An 18,747-nucleotide genomic window follows, 5' to 3' on the forward strand; every position below is an offset into this window, starting at 1 on the left:
GTCTGTGTAAGTCACGGTGCTGGTGTTAGCACACAAATGTCATCATTTGCAATTGCATTCATGCATTCTTCTTCGGCTCTCAAGTAGCCCCTGGGGGTGGACTTTGGTTCAGAGCAATGTCTTTGCGTTGTGCATGGGATTTGGGGTTTGGGGATGAAATGGGAGGGGTTTTATGGCAGGCTATGACTGACCCTGCAGCTGCTGCCTGGCTGAAGATCAGTCAATGCTCAGGATTTTGTGTTTAGTGGAAGCAGCATTAGCAGGTGCCACAGTTGAACTTGAGGTTGGGTCCAAAGGAACCCATGGTTGCTCACCTCTTAGACTAGCACTAAAGGCCAGGAGAGGGAGGGAGGGATGTACTGAGCAGGAGAACATGCTGGAAGAACAGGTGTGGCCAGGCCTGGGGGCAGACACTGTCTTTGTTTTACTGAAGGGGGATTAGGAGCCCCATTTTCAGATGCTGCCTACCCTCCCCTGGGTTGGCCAGAGGAAAAAGCCAGCCTCCAACTGCTGCTTCAGGGCCGGCAGGAGTCTGAGGCCAGAGGCAGAGCCTGTCTTCCTGAGCCAGCTGGTGGGCTCTCACTCTTGAAAATCAAAGTGTCGCTGGATTTTTTTTTTCTTTTACAAATGCAACACATTTATAGGTGCAAGTTCAAAAGCAAAATATTTGGAAAAGAAAAATAATCTGAATTCCATGGCCAAAGTTAACCAACAGTAGTACCTCAATATTTCATGTGTGTATACATACATTTTTAAAAAATGAGATTGTGTTCACTTTTTTCACCTGAGTTGTTCACTCAGTATATGACAAACGTCTTCTCCCACATTCTTGTGCATGGTGGCGTTGTTTCCTGGTGTGGAGGCAGATGGGGTTGGTGTAACAGCTCCCCCTACTGGACATCAGTGGCTTGAGGTGCAGGCCCCGCAGTGGGGTTGAGTGCTTGCCCAGGGGAGCTGCAGTAGCTCACACAGAGGGCCACAGAGGTGCACACACAACCATCTTGCACCTTTTCTTCTAGAGTTTGGTCTAGTGCCTCCACCGTAGCCCAATTCCAAGACCAAGGTGTGTGTGTGTATGTAGTGTAGGGTATGTCTTAGCTTTCTCTATGCTGCTTCTTCCCCCTCACCCAAAACTTTTCCCAGACGATTGTCCCTGAACTTTAGGGCCTCATGTACATTTTAATTAAGAAGTTTGAAATACATCACCCTTGACTCTCTTGACATCCCACCTGCCCTATAGGGACCACTTCTGGAGCAACCCACCAAGCAGGTCCTTGGGCTCCTCCTACTGGCCACTCTAGGAAGTGTCTTTCTGCTCAGGATGCCAAACTCCTCATGGTCTCTACACAGAAACCCTGGCCTTGGCTGGGTCCATCACTTTCTGCAGCATTTGAGCTCAGGGATCCAGGGCCTTCATTTCATCCCTAGAGTTTTCAGCACATATGTCTTCTACAGAACACTTAGGAACTGAGCTATAAATCAAAGTCAAAGACATCAAATAAATGAATGGAAATAGCTCGAGCATCTTCCTCTGGAAGCTTGTGCCCGGTGGTGCCCATGCTGGGGATGTGCAGTGACCTAGGCCCCTGGAGAGGGGAACAGAACGTACATCCAGCATCCCAGTCACTGGGGTGGAGGGGATGTCCAAGGGACAGCTTTCTATCTCACCTGACTGGGAGCGCCAGGGAGAAACTGCCACATGTGGGTCCCTAGGGGTCACGGAGGACAAAAGCGGACTCAATGTCTTGTAGCACAAGAGCACCCGAAGTACCGTAGACAGACAGGGGAAGAAAAGGCTGCAAACTCCTAAAAAAGATGCTGGCAACCGTTCCTGATTAATGGATATGCCCAGAAGAGATACAGCTTCAGAAAAAGTCTGCGAGGTCCCCAGAATTCATAGCCAGGCTGTTGCTTGGAATGTTTTTTTCCTGTTTGGAACCAGTCTAAAAGACTGGGAAGTAAAAACAGCAATGAATAAATTAATAAATAAGAAAGAAGGTGGCAAATGAAGAAACAGAGAAACAAAGCTCAGTCAAAAGAATAAATAAAGCTCCAAAAACATATCATCAAGAAATGGAGATCAATGAGTTACCTGATAAGGAATTAAAATAACCGTCTTACTGAAGCTCAATGTGCTATAAGAGAACATAGACAACTAAACAAAATCAGGAAAATGCTACATGAACAAAGTGAAGATATCAACAAAGATAGAAACCACAGAAAAGGACCACGAAGAAATTTGAACAATTCCCTAAAGGGTTGGATAGCTTATGTGATCAAGTCGAAGAAAGAATCTGTGAACTTTTGAGAACAGGGCATTTGAAATTATTGAGTGAGAGGAACAAAAAGCAACAAGAATGAAGAACAGTGAGGAAAACCTAAGAGACTTATTAAACCTTAGAGCTGACCAATGGGCTGGAGGAGGAGACAAACAGAAGGTGGCAGAGAGCTCATATGCAGAAACGGTGCCTGAAACCCCCAGATATAAGGAAGGCAATGGATATTCAAATTGAAAAGCAGAAGCAGGGAGGGTCAGAGGGGAGGGGGACCGTTGAATGGATGTAGAGTTTCAGTTCTGCAAGATGAGGAAGTTTTAGAAATCTGTTGTACAATGATTTGGATATAGTTAATAATACTGTACTGTACACTTAAAAATGGTTAAAATGGAAACCTGCTATGAATTCCTTTACCATGGTAATAAGAATACGTTAATGTTAGAAGAAACTGTTAAATGTTGGAGTACACATTTCAAAAGAAGGAGAGAAACCTCAGCTTCTCACCAGGACCAGGACAAGGAGCAGTCACCAGCCAGCCGGCCAGTTCTTACCATTCCTACCACCTCTTCCGCCTGCTCCATGCAGAGTGCTGATTGTTTTTCTCTCCTGGAGTCAGAATCTGGGATGCAGGTGTCTGAACGCTCCTTGGCTTGGCCTTTGGTCCCTCAGATATCACACCCAAGGGCCTGAGCCCCGAGGTTGAATGGAAAAGAAATCCTCCAGGACCCCTGTCCCCATAAGTCTTCAGTGAGCACCTCCATCTTTCCCTCTTGCTCTTGACCACATCTCTAGCCTCCAGAGGTAATCTTGTCATTTCAAGCCACCTTTAACTTGAGGGCCCCAAGGAAGTGCAGAGCTGGAAAATAAAATGTTAGAAGCGCCGAATTGCAACTAACTTGGTAACCTGAGGTTCCTAAATCACTGATAATTCCATAGTTGCAGGGGACTCTCCAGCCATCCCACTGGGGAGTGTGCACGAGTGCGCATGCTGATAGAAAGTAGGCACAGGAGGAAAGTGGCTGATCTCAACCTGGGTGGGTCTAGAGGTCAGGCACTCTCCCAACAGCCCTTTGGGTAAGTGGAGACACAAAACTTGAGTCCAGAGAGGGTCGGTGACCTACCCTGAGCAGAGCTGAGATCCTAGAGTCCAGCTCCCCAGGGGCAGGTGCTGGGGTTGAGCTTTCATCTCCACCTCCCTGCCAAATTGCCCATGAGGGAGCCAAGAAGGAACAGGTCTATGGTGTACCCCACCTTCTCTTGTGGGCCTCCTGGACTCATGCCCCTGTCTCACCCTGACACAGCCCTTAAAGGTTTTGAGGGAGCAGTCACATTAATGGAAATGCACACTGCTTAGTACCCCAGTAAAGCATGCTGACAGACAATGGGGGGGCTGACATGCCATTTCCTGTGGCATCCCAGAGACAGAGCCACCTCCTGGGGAGTCCAGGGTGGTGAGGTGGGCATGCACACAGTGGGGCTGAGGTCTCGCTGGGCTGGCTGGCAGGCAGGAGAGCAGCCGAGGGCCATCACGCTCAGGGTGGGGGAGCAGTTATACATGGTGCAGTCTTAGTTGGAGGCTGTTTGGCAGTGTGATCCCCGGACTTTAAAAGTGTGCACATCTTCAAGATGGCAGCTGGGTTGCCACCAAAAAAAAAAAAAAAAAAAAAAAAGTAAGTATAAATATAAAAATAAGAGTCCACATCCTGAGAAAGAACAAGGCAGCCTCTGAAACCCAGAAGCGGCCTGGCACTCAGTGCTGGGCCTTGACCATAAACAATGTCACAGATCATCGGCATCAGACAGGCCACTGTACTGTGGTGGATGCAGGAAAACCCAAGACTGTGTCTGAACGCAGAACGCAGAGTGTGCGCATCATCCAAACCCAGAGGAGCAAGGATCCTGGCTTTTCACCAAGGGCGGCTTTAGAGAAGACTCACTGAAACCCAGTCTTGGAATTGCCTGTCTCCCTGACAGCATATCCAACCTGGAGCACAGCCCGCTCACTACCTTAACCTCTGCCCAGAATCACCTAGTCTGAGTCCAGAGCCTTCCCAAGACCCTCTTCCCGAGCTGCCGCGGGCGCCCCCTGGTGTGTGTCCCGCCTCAAGGCAGCAAACCACGAGCCCAACCCGCTCAAGCCCCGCCCAGGTCCTGCCGGTGGGTGGGGTGCAGTGACACCTTCAACCCAGGCGAGGCGCTCTGGAGTCCAGCCCAAAGGAAGAATTCAGGGACTCCTGCCGCGTGCAGCCGGAGTGCGAAGCCCCAAACACCATGCAAACGCGCAGCCTCGCGGGGGCTGGGCTAGGCGGGGAGTGCTGCGCAGCCCTCAGCGTTGACCGCTGTGAGTTTACCAGGGCGCAGCCCACTGAGCTCCAGAGACTGCGCGGGACAAGTGAGAGCCAATGGGCACTGGGGACTTGGCCTCACTGGGAAAATAACTACCCCTGGGCCCAAGGAAAACCACACAAGGGATACTGCTGCAGACTGAGCTAGAGGAGAGGCGGTGCGGCTGGAAAGGAGAACAAGAGGGCGACTGGGTTGGTTCTAGCAGTCTCTTTACATTACTTAGTCCTTCTTAAAGAAAATGTTGAAATGTAAGGCGTTGCAAATTTTTAAAAACTGTACAGTCTTTTTTCCTTTTGGTATAGTTAACACGACTGAGTCTGTCTTAGTTTTTGCAGTGCAGGGATGGAATCCAGGGCATTCCTCACGCTAGGCAAACCTGGCCCCAGCCCCAGTCCCGGACATCTCTAGAGAGCCCTGTCCTCGTGGTGTTTCCATGTGGGGCATGGAATTTGCAGCAGGTTCTTGTTGGAGCATAGCGCACATCTGTCACATGTGGGGACAGGAGCCTTCCATCTTCTGTCGTCTCTGATGCCGCTTGCACACAGTAATTGCCAACAATACTACTCTGTAATTGCGAAATATAAAAGTGGCCACTGCTCTCTTGACATTCTGAATGCTTCTAAGGAAGTGCAGTCCTTTTTGTTAAATACACACACACACACACACACACACACACACACACACACACAACCGTTTGTCATAACACGATGGTCACATTAAAGTATTGTTGGTAAACAAAACAGCACTCAGGACCCCATTGTGGCTGTGCAGGTGTGGTGTCTCAGAACTCCAAACAACCCCACTTTTATAAATGAGAATAAAATTGTTTCTTATGCCAAGAAAAGAGGCAGATAAAATAAGAACATTAATAGCTTCTTGGTTTGGAGATTGTATTTTTTTTCCTTACGTGCATTTCAAATCTTTTTAGTTATGGGAATGTTTTATTTGGATTAGGAAAAAAAAAAAAAAAAAAAAAAAAAAGCTTCCAAGAGAAGGCAGTGAGGTTGGAAACTGGTGTGAGGACAGAAAAGGGGGTCTGGCCCCGGGTGAGTGATCCCCAGGTAAGGGATCGTGGCTGCCCCAAGCAGAGGGTGCTGGGCAGAGGGAGGCTCACATACCTGTCAGGAGAGGTGGTGGTGGGACCACAGGCTGGGCCAGCAGCTCAAATGCAGCAGAGACAAAGCAAAGGCTCTCAGGGCCCAGAAGAGGCTGCTGCATCGCCATGGTGCAGGCTGTTGGGCGAACAGCATGTCTGTCACCCTCTCTCCTTGTGTTGACTGGGACATGAGCTTCATCCACCTTGCAAGTCACAGAAGAGATCCCTGCCCTGCCCACCCCATAGCTGAGGCTGCCGAGGGTCTTCCCGGTTGGGGTGGGGTGGGCCTTTGTGAAGGGAGCAGCCCAAAGCCACTGTGCCTGGGGCAGAGGAGGACAGCTGAGCTGAGGGCCACTGGGGATGCTGTACACTCGTTCCCCCAGGAGGGACATCCACATCCTCATCCCTGCTGTCAGTGGGACCTTATTTGGAAATACATATATTTGTAGATAAAACTGGATCTCAAGATGAGGTCATTTTGAATTTGGAATGGGCTCTAAGTCCACTGTCAGGTGTTCTTCTAAGAAAGGAGAGGGCGACTGAGACAAATACAAGAGGAGAAGCCACGCGAAGGCAGGGGCGGAGGTCAAGTGCAGCTGCGGCAAGCCAAGGGACACTGCGGGCTGCCAGCAACCGCCGGAAACTCAGGCACAGAGCAGATCCTCCTTCAGAGCCTCTGGAGGGACCCGATGTCACCAATGCTCTGACTTTGAACTTGTGGCCTCTGGGACAGAGAGAATAAATTTCTGCTGTAAGCTGCTCAGTTCGCAGTGATTTGTCACGGCAGCCCTAGGAAGCAGACGCACTCTGCCATCTCCTCAACCCTCATCCGCCTGCCCTTGACCCGAGGGTCCCGAGCCAGGTGGGAGTGGTGGAGTCCGACAGCGGGCAGCTGATTAAATAAGCAGCTTAATTACCTGCCTCCTGGTCATTGCCTGCCCTTTCCTAATCATTTAGAGGGGAATTGACAACATTTCAGGGTTGATCTTCACACATCAAGGGCCAGACAGGAAGAGTGACAGCCCCTTACTTCCTTGACCCAATAAAAGGAAATAGATTTTGCCTCCTAAGCCAGAGGCTTTGTAAAAACAAAAATCTAAGTTAATCCAATGCATCCACTTAATTATTTAAGTAGCAAGTCAATATTTCTCATTAGCTTCTTCTTACAAACCCAGCCATGATAATGAAGGAAATGTTATGTAAATCAATGAACAAAGAAATGAGCCCAGACAAAGAAGAGCAAGAGGCCAAATCTGATATTATTTCACAAAGGCAAGAAAGACTCAACCCCTTCCCAGAAAACAAATCAGTCACACTCATTGCCAAGATCCAAAGAAAAAAATTTATTTACAATAGAGAATTTTATTTGAAACATGCATTTTTTTTTTAAAACAAATCAGCAAATGCAGATCAAGTTTACACTCCTTAAGGCAAGAGTCCCTATGCACGCTGTACATGTTCATATGAAATCCAACCTGCTCACCTGGGAATTCGTGTACAAAGGGCAAGACCAAGGTCAGCAATGTGTTTATTAGAGAATCAGACAATCTCCCTGATACAGGAACTCTGAGGTCAACTTGCTATGAATTATACTAGGAAAATGCAAACCAATAGCAAGAAATCCTGATAGTCTCCTTAGCACTGCATACAATCAATCAAACCAACTTTATTTAGAAAGGAAATACAGTAGTGCATACGAAAAGTGAAGACAGAACCTGTCCGTGTGGGTGGAAGGACGGCAGTGTGCCGACGGCCATATTGCACGCAACGGTCAAATCCCAGCATTTGGTTCAAAGTTAGCTTTTCCCCATTTTGGCAATCAGTTCATCACAAATCTTGGTGAGTTCTTCTATCTCTTTATTCTGAAAGTGAAGACAAGAATTAAGTTCTTGATGTTTGAAATCAAGTCACTCAGAAAGCCACTGGGCTCTTTGGGGCGATGGGGTTATCTAAAGCGGCAGGAGAAATAACTCGAAGCCAAACAATCTGAGTATACATCCCAGCTCTGGCTGGGTGACCTTGGACAAGGTACACAACCTCTCTGAACCTTGATTTCTTTATCTTTAAAATGTAGGTGATAACGTCTGTCTAAAAATTAAATGAGGCAAGAAATATAAAGTCCCTCTGGGACAGTGACCAGCACGTAGATGGGTCCTGCCCCTTTATTTACCTTTGGAGGGTGTGGTGTGGGGGTGAAGGTGATCTGGGCTGAGCTCTTTGGAGGTTTTCTGAGGAAATGGCCCCAGGGTTAAGCAGTTCCACCTGGATGAGCAATTCCACCTGGATGCAGAACACTAGCAATATGTGGAAGATGCCCAGTAGGTGCTGTTGTGGACACGGGTCACGGAGAGGAAGGGCAGGTGCAAAGGGACTTCAAGGTGCTCTGCATGCACAGCCTGCCCCTCCCCTGAAGCCCAGTGAAGGCAACAACTACATGCTCGTGGTGACAGATGACCCAGGGACACTTTCCATCCTGTTAGAGACCAGGAGACGCCCAGCACTGCAGTCACCACCTGCTCTGGAGGGGGTTAGATGCCGAGCCCAGGGCCGCCCGTTCGCTACACAAGCCCCAGCAGCCTTTCCGGGACAGCCAGACCTTCCTGGCATCCTGGGTACCTGCTGCTGGCCTTTCCTCCAGGTCCCTACAGGAGGGGAGACCTCACCAAAAGCCTGTCCCTGGGGCTATACCAAGTCCCTTCTCTGAAAATCTCAGGACTCTCCAGGATTCTCCAGAATATACTGGAGGCCAGAGCACCAAGTGCGGGCTGAGTCAGTACCAGACTCGGATCTCAGGAAACGTCATCTGCTATAACATCTCCAGAGTTAACGGGAGCCTAGAAACCAAGGTGAAGGACGAGGCTTGCAAAGGGCCACACAGATGGCAGAGTGGGAAGGATCTGAGCTTCCTGATTCCAGGGTTCCTCCCCTGGTCTCCCCTAATGAAGTGGGCTAGTTCCTGCCCAGGCAGACGTCACTGTTGTCTGACCCAGAAGCTGCTCTGGACCATAGTCGGCCAGTCAGCATCCTGGCAGGGTGTGGACGGAGAAGGGCTGATCTCCTGGGGCCAGCAGGGTGCTTCCAGAGCCAGGTGGGAGACACACTAGACTCCTGATGCTCATCTACCTAGCAAGACTCCTCCCCTCTGCCCAGCAAAGCCCAGCGGCACGAGAAGCAATGCTACCCAGAGCACTCTGATGACCACCAGGGGACCCTGGGGTTCGGTACTTATCTGGAATGGGCTGCAAGTCTGGCAACTCCCCTTTCAAGAAACACAGGGGCCTGGCCACTTCCTATGTAGACTCAAGACTCATTGGGCTGAAGGGGGTCCTCATTTAGGAACCCAGGGAGACGGGCACGCCGTGCGTCGAGCACCAGGTTAGAAGGAGAAACCTGGGGACACCCCAGCAACTTTAGGGGGATCCACCCTGACCCCTGTCCACAGAACTCGAGGACACCTGGGCCCTCCTGGCCTGACACTGCCCGTCCTCTGCATGAGCTGCTGCCTCTGCCAGCAACCTGGCAGGCACTCATCACTCCAGCAAGCACACTGGCTGCGGGCTTGGAGACCATGCCAGCACCTCCCAGGGCTAACAGACATGTGATGCGTGAGTGACCGCCGAACAGAAACGAAAACTGGGAAGAAAGACCCCGGCCGGCTGCGATTCTGGAAAGGCAGAGAGAAGGTCCGTTTCGGGGCTACCACTGAACTGGATCTTCCAGCGCCTGTCTGGAATGTGCGGCGGGGCTGGCTCTGCCCAGGAGTCCCGCCTCTGTTTATGTGACGAACTGGCCAGCAGTCAGAGAGCCAGGCCCTCCACCCAGGGGCCCACCCTCGTCCTGTCACCTTCTGCTCCAGCGTCCTTTCCAGAGCGTCCACTCGCAGCTGCTCCTTCCGCAAGCTGGCCTGGTAGGCGGCCTGCTCCTGCTGGGCCTTTCCTCGGACCTGGGCAATTTCAGCATTGGCCCTGCGGGGGAGGGGACCCAGAAATCATAACTCTTCCCCACGGGTGGCTGGAGAGCTCCGTGGATGCCTCCTGCATCCCCACACCCACTGGAGTCTGAGTCTGAGCCTAAGCCCAGGAGCCCAGGAGAACCCCCATCCCCAAGTCCAAGGCCCGGGGTCCACTTGGAACCCTGACATTACATGCTCCCTTCCCCATCTCTATGGATGCTACTCAGGTGGCCTGGGCGTGGGTCACACTGAAAACGCACGTGGATTAATCGCCACCTCCGGGCCAATGTCATGGGGCCGCCAGAGCTCCCAGCTGAAGGGGCTGCGTTACCTGTCCAGTTTCTCCTCCGCATGCACCTTCAGGGCCTGGTACCTCTGCTCCTCCTTCTTCACTCGGGACAGGTACTCCTGTGCACATTTCTTTAGCACCTCTTCATTCTAACACGGCAGAGGACAGGGGTCAGAACCCCCAAGGAGAAAGGCCCCGAGTCAGGAGCCCTGCCAACTCTCTGACGGCCATGGCTCCCCAGGCTTGGGAGGAAGATTCCCTCCTTTGGGCTCCGACCCCCACTCAACGGGGCCCCCGAGTCTCACCCAAACTGCTTCTGCTTCTCTACCCCACGCGCCAGCCTCCTGCTCTGCCCAGAGCACGGACACACCTTGCGGAAACCTTCTAGGACCTCCTTCATCTTCTCGTATCTCCTGAAAAGGTCAGCCAGAGACTTCTCCACGGAGTTCAGGTCGGCCAGGGCCTGCTCCTTCTCCAGGACCAGCTGCTGCACCGTTTGGTGGGAGACGGACTTCTCCCTCTGTTCATCCTCTGGTAGGAGAGACAAGAAGCCGAACGATGGAGCCTGTGGAGTCCATACTGGGTCTCTGGAGCCAGCCGAAGCCTCAGGTGCAACTCAGCCTGACCAGTAGGTACATCTCAAGCCCTGGTTTCCTTGAGGTGGACTCACTCCCCAGATCCCTCCCAGCTGGTCTGGGAACAAAACCCGTGGCTCCAGCTTTTCAGGCCTGGGCCCATGCAACAGCACATGGGTGGAAGTCGCCATTATTCTTTAACCCGCTCAGTGCATCACTGACAGATCAACATTGGAGACCCCAGTGAGCCTGTCTCTCCTGACAGGAAACAGATCCTCTGGGTAACAAAGACGACATCACTATTGAACTCTGTGTGGGGGCAAGATTGATGGGCAGCCTGGGCCTGAGGAATGAGGCTTCTCAAGTGGTATCAAGACAGACAGAAGGCCATTGGGAGAGAAAAAGGCTTCTCCATCCCTAAAATATCCCAGAATCCCAAAGCCCACAAAATAGCGCCCCCTCCAATTCAGTTTCGGGCCTACACTGACATCTCCTGTGCAGTGAGGGTGGGCTTAGGAGAAGAGCCACTTCTGCAAGGTGAGCTTCTCAGTGACGCACGGAGAATGGACCCTGGGCCCAGTGTGCCTGCTGGTCCTGGTGTGAGGAATAGCACCGTTCTCCGACCGCGGCTCTGCCCTCCGCCACCCCAGGCCAACCTCCTTCCCTAGACGCCCAGAAACCATCTGTGCTGATGGGACAGGCTTCCTGCACACTCCACATGAGCCCGGGCCCACGTGGGTCCCTCCAGCCTCTGCACGCTGAGCCCAGGGGCTTCAGGGCTTCGGGGTCCTGGTGACAGCAGAGCGAGGAAGGCAGAGGCCCCTGCTCAGAGCTCCTGGGGGACACGCTCAGCAGACCGGTCAGCCCCGATCCTGGGAGGGGCTGCTGGGGCTGACTCCTGGTGCTGGCTGCCACAGAGGCTCACATCTGGAACTGGCTCTGCACCAGCCCCAGCAACCAGCCGGCTGTAGGGCATCCCCCTCATCTTCTCCTGCAGAGCCCCCACATGGCCTGCCCAGCACTGGGAACAGGATGCAGGCTCTCTCCCCACATGCCCTGCCCTTGGCACCCCCTGGCATCTCTGCTCCAGCCCGATGGCCTGGACACCCAGGTGCCCCCTGCCCCAGGGCTCAGGTGGCTCCAGAGCTTCCAATGGCTCCTCCCATTCCCACAGGTCTCTGACCCCGCTCACTTCCCCACTCTCTAGTCCTTCCCTTTCCTCCCCCCGCGGCAGCCCCTCTGTATCACTGTGTCAGCTGTGTGCACGCGCATGCCGTATGAGTGTGCGCGCTGGCTGCCGTCCTGGCCGAACCCACTCCTCCAGGGCGGCCCTGGTCTATTTGGTCCACCACTCTGTCCCAGGCACACAGGATGCCACCACACCAGTCCATGGACGAATGAACAAGTGAAACCTCACAAGGACCCAGGCGTAGGTTTTCTTGTCCCCATTTTAGAGACGGAGAGAAGGGGGATGAACAGCTAAGTCACTTGTTCACTGAGGAAGCAGCAGCGTCCGCATCTGAACCCAGAGCCATGATCAGGACTGCGTTTCTGCGTGGGCTTCCCGTGGGGACAGACCTCGAAGGACGCAGCTCCTGCGACAGCAGGGAGGTTCTGCTTTGGGTTTTTGTCCCCACAGTTCCTCCTAAGTCCACACCTTGCCTGGATTGAGTTAGTGCATCCTTGGTGTGACGGGGCCAAATCCTGAATTTTAGCTCCAACCCTGACATCAACTTGCTCAAGAGTTCTGACCTCTCTGGGCCCCAGGGCCTCATTACCAAATTGAGATGCTTCTCGGGTGTGAGCGTGCATGTGCTCAGGTGGAGGGCCAGTGGAGAGACTTTGAGGCCCACGCTGACTTCCTGGCTGGGAAGCTGTAGGTGGGGCCGGGAACCTGCATCAGCAACAAACTCCCCAGTGATGGAGATGCTCCAGGCCCAAGGACCCCAGTAGCCAAGAAGATGCCTGATTCCCCTCTGTCCCTGCCTCTGTGATCAAGGGGCTCTTAGCACTCTTGCTACCAGCAGCTCAGAGCTGCACAGGACAGTGGCCACAGGACTCCCAAGTCTAACATAACAGCCCAGGTTCGAATCCTGACTGACACTTCCCAGCAGTGTGACCTTGGGCAGTTTGTGAACTCAGTGAGTCTCAGTCACCTCACCTGAAATAACAGCATTTTTATCACACAGCTTTTGGGGGAAGATTAAATGAGATACTACGTACAAAGCCCTTGATACCTAGGAAGACTCCAATACCAGTAACTCACTATCAGCAGCGTCACTGTTCATAACGACTCCTGTAACAGTGTCACTCCTGAAACTGAATGACAGTGTCACGGTGACTTGTGAACACAGAATGGAATCACCAGCAGTCTGCTGGCTAAATCTGTATTCCTAAAAGAAAAGGCATTTCTAAGTCCCACCAGCAAGCCAAGGCTTGTCTTTCTTCTTTGCATTTCAGTGCCTTTCTTAGTTTTTCAGCAAGGGGTAAAACAGACATTCTGGGCTGATTTGTGGCCAAGTACCCACCTCACTCTGTGGGGTAAAGGAGTCATTTATCAACTGCAGTCCACCTGATTTCCTGGATCCAAGACGTCGCCTGCCTTAGGTGTCCTTTCCTCCCAACCTAACCCTTTTAAAAACAGAATTGCCCAGTTCCCAGGAGACCAAGGCGGCAAGAATACTGCACAAAGCCTTTTATACATGACCAATGCAGTTAGGTTCTTAAAATCAGGAAATCAGCCCAGACCAGAGACGCTCTGGACTCAACAACAGAACAATGCTGCTCAAGATTTTTCTGGCTTCTTCAGGCAAAAGGTTATTAAATGCAGCAAATACACAAAAGCAGAAAGAACAAAAACAGAAAAACAAAACACAAACAAGGGCTGCCAGGGGTAGGTGACAAATCAGGGGAAAAGCATTTACTTACCAGGCTTGCCTGTGTGTTTTGCAAGCAAAGGGCAAGAAGCAACAGAAAATGGAAGCAAAACAGATAATCAGGGCAGTTGTTAGAAAAGCAGAAAAAAATCAATTGCAACAACCCAGAATGCAGAAAGCACAGAAATCTCTTTTTGTTCTAAATCCTAAATAGCCAATATCTGAGTTTAAGAAGACACATTCTCTTTAGTAAGGTGTGCTGAGAAGGGATGATGACAGCAGGATGCAGGTCACAGCTGTGAAGGTCGTGCAGGAGCCAGAGCCAGGGAGAGCCAGCCCAGGGGGCCAAGCTGTGTCAGCTGCAAAGCCCTTTTACGTTCACACTGGTGCTGAGCTGACTGCCAAGCCCTCGGGCCCCGCTGTCCCCTCCCATGCGTGGTGCTGCTAGGTGAGTGGAATGGGAAGAGGAATATGGAGCCCAGATGTGGCTGGTGGGCATGTTTCCACATATGGAGAGACTTTCCCAAAAAAGGCTTGTCCGCTCAGGGCTACGGTCAGCCCCAGTCTGCCTCAGGACCCTGCCGTGTTCTGCTAGGACGCAAGGACCTTGAAACATATGGCGGCCTTAATCAGTGACCCGCAACCCTGTCTGGAGGCTGACGACCACAGACATACCACCTTGATGAGAAAACTCTGGAAACGTGAATGACAAGGAGGACAGATAGGGAGACTCAGGGAGATGTCACCCTGGTGACAGTGTGCTCCTGCCAGGGATGCCGGAGGAGTCACATGGCCACCCAGAGCGCTGTGCCAAGAACAGGAAGATGCTCCCAGGGGCCAAGTGTCCAGCTCTTGGAGAAGGACCCCCAGGCCAAACACACCAGGTGGCTGTAGCCCCTGGAGTGGGTGGGGGACAGCACCCCCCAAGGGCGGCCCTGGAATTACATCCTGCTGCTCCTCAGGCTCTTGGGCTGAAGATGCTCTAACTGCCCCCACCTGCAAACTTTCTGCGAGGAAAGCACCAGAGTCAATCAATCTTCTGTCACCCCAAGGACGGGCCCCTGTGTCAACGAGAAAGGGTCTCATGTTCTGAGTTCTCAAAAGGGAATGCCTGCTTAGGTCAGATTCTCCTGCTGGGCACCCAGGCTGGCTTCGAGCAGCCTTCTCTCAGGAACAGAAGCAAGCCCCTACATGTGCCGAAGTGTGAGTCACTGCCAAGGGCAAAAGTGCTCAGGAGCGTAGAGGGACGTTCCGGATGAGCCATGATGGGTCTAAGTGATGCTTCTCTCTTCCCAAGACGGCTCAGGAGGCCAAAGGTCATACTCAACTTGCTCAGCGGAGGATGTAAATCCTTCACCCTGACCGCTTGTACCAGCATGTTTGATTCCAAGAGTTTTGAAGCTTTTGTCTCATCCATATATGTTCATAAACTCTTATACCAATTTAACCCAGAAATTTCATGTGATGGAAAACATACAGGCAGAGACAGCTGAATGGGCATCTCCTGGAGTTTGGGGGCAAACGGTCTTCATTACAAGACCACAGTCAGAGCTTCTCTGAAAGGTCAGTGCCTCTCCACCATTCCCGAGGCTACTGCTTTATTTATCTTGGGACAAGCTACAGGTGGAATGTGATTCGCAAATCCAAATATTTGAGAGACAGGGTTTGTTTACTAGCTTAGGGTAAAGCTTAAAAACATAAACTGTGGTTTGCAGTAACCTGGGATTTTACTCCACATATCCTTAGGAGAAAAAGAGGTTTTTTTCCATTTTTTTTTTTTTTTTTTTTTTTTGCAGTTACTGGGATTGAACCCAGGGGCTCTGCCACTGAGCTATATCCTTAGACCTTTTTATTTTTATTCTGAGACAGGGTATCACTAAGTTGCCCAGGTTGGTCTCAAACTTCTGATCCTCCTGCCTCAGCCTCCTGATTTGCTAGGATTACAGGCAAGGGTCACCATACTTGAGAAAAAGATTCTGGGAAAAACTGACTGACATGATCTTAAGTCAATAAATGGATAGCTACATAAACAAACATCATGACCCCGGAGCCAGTGTATCATTTCTGAATAGTGATCAGTGGTCTAAAAACTTCTGTGAGACCTTTTCTCAGTAGAAAATAAAATAAAATAGAAGCAAGGCCCCGTTGTGTGTTAACTCGAGGCTTTAATCCCCTGTTGTCAGCGCTGGCTGCCAAGGATGCTGTGTCCAGTCTCACTGTGACCGAGTGCAGGGCTGGTTAACAGCTGCCAGAGGTGCAGGAGGAAAGGAGATGGGCAGTGGCTACAGGGCCTGCTGTCTTGGCCCTGGGCCCTGTGGAGAGGCTGAGCATGGATTCAGTCATTTGAGTCTAAACTAATTAGGCCTGAGGGATTCTAGTATTCTTTCCCTTGAGCAAAAACCAAGGTTCCCAGGCAGCCCAGAAGCCAGCCCAGGTCTCCTCCACCAGGCCAGTGGTTCCTGGCCTGTCACGCCTCCCACGGGCATGAGTCACGCTAAGGTGCCTTCTGTGGGCATTTCCAGGGCAGAGCCATGTGCTGCACTGCTCTGGTCCCTCCTGAAGGACTTCATGCTCTGAGCCTCCACCCTCCAGGCCTCCCCACTTGGAAACCTCAGGGCAGACCTGAGCCCCAGAGGGCGGTCAAGACACTCACCTATCATCTGTGCGATGGTCTTCTCATACTCAGCCACGATCTTCCTGCAAGACAAGCAAAAGCACATCGGACCACGACAGCAGGATGCTCCACACTGTGGACTTGTTCAGTGTGACCCGTGAACCATGGCACAAGTCTCATCAAGACTGGGCTCCCCCAACTCTCAGCCACACAGAGCGGTTCATTTTCCCAGTATGCTGCACCTGCTGCAAACCCTCAACTCCCCCGCTGCCCACTGAGGCCACACCTTCAGCCACCTGGACCCACTCCCTCAGCTAGCCTCCAGCCACCCTGGCACACAGCGGCTCAGTGAGGCCAGCGGGTGCTCATTTGCTTTATTTCCACCTCTTTGGGTCTGTTTCCCAGGGTGCAGCCCAAGTGTTGTCTCCTCCAGGAAGTCTTCTCTGATTTTCCCTTGGGCCCTCTACCATTTTCTCTGCATCTTCTTCCACAGGCTTTCAGACATCTGGCCTCACAGAACATGAGTCTGTCTCCTCCTCTGGAGCAGAATCTTCTCAAGGCCTAGAGGTGTACTTCTTGGGGAGCCTCAGTAAACAGCAGCTGCACCCAATCCCTGAGAGCCCCTGCTTAGCCTGCCTGTGGCTCCCCAGGAGAGCAGCTGGTGTGAAGCAGCTTCCCTCCAAGGAAGCCTCTGGGAGGTCAGTTTCACCTGCACTACGCAGGGGGACCACACTCGCCCCACCTTCAGACTGGAAGTCACTCCATTCCCGACTCCCACTCAGAAGCACTTCCGTGATGGCCACACCTCCTTGCATCCAGAATCACAAAGATGTGGTGAGGCTGAGTCTAAAGCTGTCACTGATGAGGCCACACAGGTGGCCAGGGCCATGTCTTTTCAGAAGCATGAACAGATCATGGGCCTGAAAGTGCTGGAGCTGACTGTACCTTCACCTTATCCTTAGTGACCCCAAGGGATGGTGCTCCTATTGTCCCCATTACTGATGAGGACGCTGGGACACAGGAGACTCAGAAACCTTCCCAAGATTCCAGAATGACGAAGTGGCAGAGGTGGCATGGACCCAGGAATCAGACTTTCCTGTATGCCTGTATTTCCTGTATTTCAGAGCTTTCCTGTATTCCTAATCTTCATGTTCCCCTGCGGCCGGGCACTGACAGTTACCCGCATTTGACCGACGGGGAAAGGAATGTGCATTAAGTAACCTGCTCAGAAGCAGCTGGGAAGCAGAATCTGCTTTCACTTGGTGAGGCTCCGGAGGCTGACAGGGATGATGCTCAAGCCAAATGCCAGTGCAGCTATACCAGCTGGTGGCATCTTGAAATCCTGCAACCTCAGGGGGTGGACAGCATTCCCTGGTATGACCTCCCTGGGAGGCAGGAAACCAGCCTTCCCAGCACGCCCTGTTCCTTTCTAGAGCAGGTAAAAATCTAGAGTCACCCGCCCCTCTCAAAAGGAGAGACAAGAGAAAGAAATCCAAAAACAACGCAGCTTTGGGGCATGTGGAAGAGCACCAGAGGTGGATCACCAGAAGGGCCATAGGACAGCATCCGTGCAGACGAGGCGCAAGAGAAGAATTTCAGGATGATACCACCGGAACCTCAAATGCAAGTGCAATTCCCAAGAAGTCTGCATGCTGCTTAAAATGGCAGCCAGGAATGCAATTGATTTTGATGGTAAGCCAGCGCCCGCCATCCTGACTAAGTCCTCTCCACCACAGTCACATGGTGGCTACCGTGTATCTCTAGAAACACGTGGCAAATGAAAATCCGTGATCAGAAGGAAGCTGGACTGGGAAGGAGCCAGCGGGATGGAGGTTTACCACTGGACGCATCTTCGCTTGATGCCATTCTTTATACTAAAAATGCTCATAAAAATCTGAACCTTGTACAATAAAGAAGAGAGGACTTCTCCGAGAGACACTACTGGGCTCCCCACTGACCTCATTTCCATCACCTCACGCCTGCTTTCTTCGTATTTCTCTTTCCACTCCGAGACCTCTCTCTCCTTGGTCAGGACCTAGTATCAGGAAGAGAAAGGTTAAGCCCAATGTGTGGATTCGGATTTGACCAAATCAAGGAGACATCAAAGAAATGTGCAATTAACCCAATCAATAAATGGACCAAGGAACTGGACACTTTATAGAAGAAGATATATAGGTGATTAATAAATACATGAAAAAGTATTCAACATCTCTAGTAATTAGAGAAATGCTAATTAAAATAACTCTAAGATTTCATCTAACTTCAATTAGAATGGCGATTATCAAGAACACAAACAATAATAGATGTTGGCGTGGATGTGGGGAAAAAAGGCACACTTTTACATTGCTGGTGGAGTTGCAAATTGGTGCAGCCACTCTGGAAAGCAGTGTGGAGAGTCCTCAGTAAACTTGGAATGGACCCACCATTTGACCCAGTTATCCCACTCCTCAGTTTATACCCAAAGGACTTAAAATGGATGGAATAAGAATATCATGCTAAGTGAAATGAGCCAATCCCAAAAAACCAAAGGTTGAATGTTTTCCCTGATAAGTGGATGATGATATATAATGGGGGTGGGGGGGTGGGGGGTGAGAGAAGAATGGAGGAACTTTAGGTTATGTAGAGGAAAATGAGAGGGTGAGGGGGAAGAGGTATGAAAGATGAGACAGACACCATTACCCTATGTACATGTATGATTACACGAACGGTATGAATCTACAATG

General features: G+C 51.4%; 1 protein-coding gene across 1 annotated transcript in view; it reads right to left on the bottom strand.

Annotated features, from left to right (window-relative positions):
• Positions 1 to 7,041: 7,041 nt before the first annotated feature.
• Positions 7,042 to 18,747, bottom strand: part of LOC306660336 (transforming acidic coiled-coil-containing protein 2-like) — a 46,062-nt gene continuing 34,356 nt past the window's right edge. The window contains 6 exon segments of the mRNA XM_079138452.1: positions 7,042 to 7,580; positions 9,563 to 9,683; positions 10,002 to 10,108; positions 10,330 to 10,490; positions 16,064 to 16,107; positions 17,983 to 18,059. Of these exon segments, the coding sequence (XP_078994578.1) occupies positions 7,515 to 7,580; positions 9,563 to 9,683; positions 10,002 to 10,108; positions 10,330 to 10,490; positions 16,064 to 16,107; positions 17,983 to 18,059 (576 nt within the window). The 3' untranslated portion in view covers positions 7,042 to 7,514.

This window comes from Sciurus vulgaris (assembly GCF_902686455.1).
Source record: "Sciurus vulgaris genome assembly, chromosome: 4".
Lineage (NCBI taxonomy): Eukaryota > Metazoa > Chordata > Mammalia > Rodentia > Sciuridae > Sciurus > Sciurus vulgaris.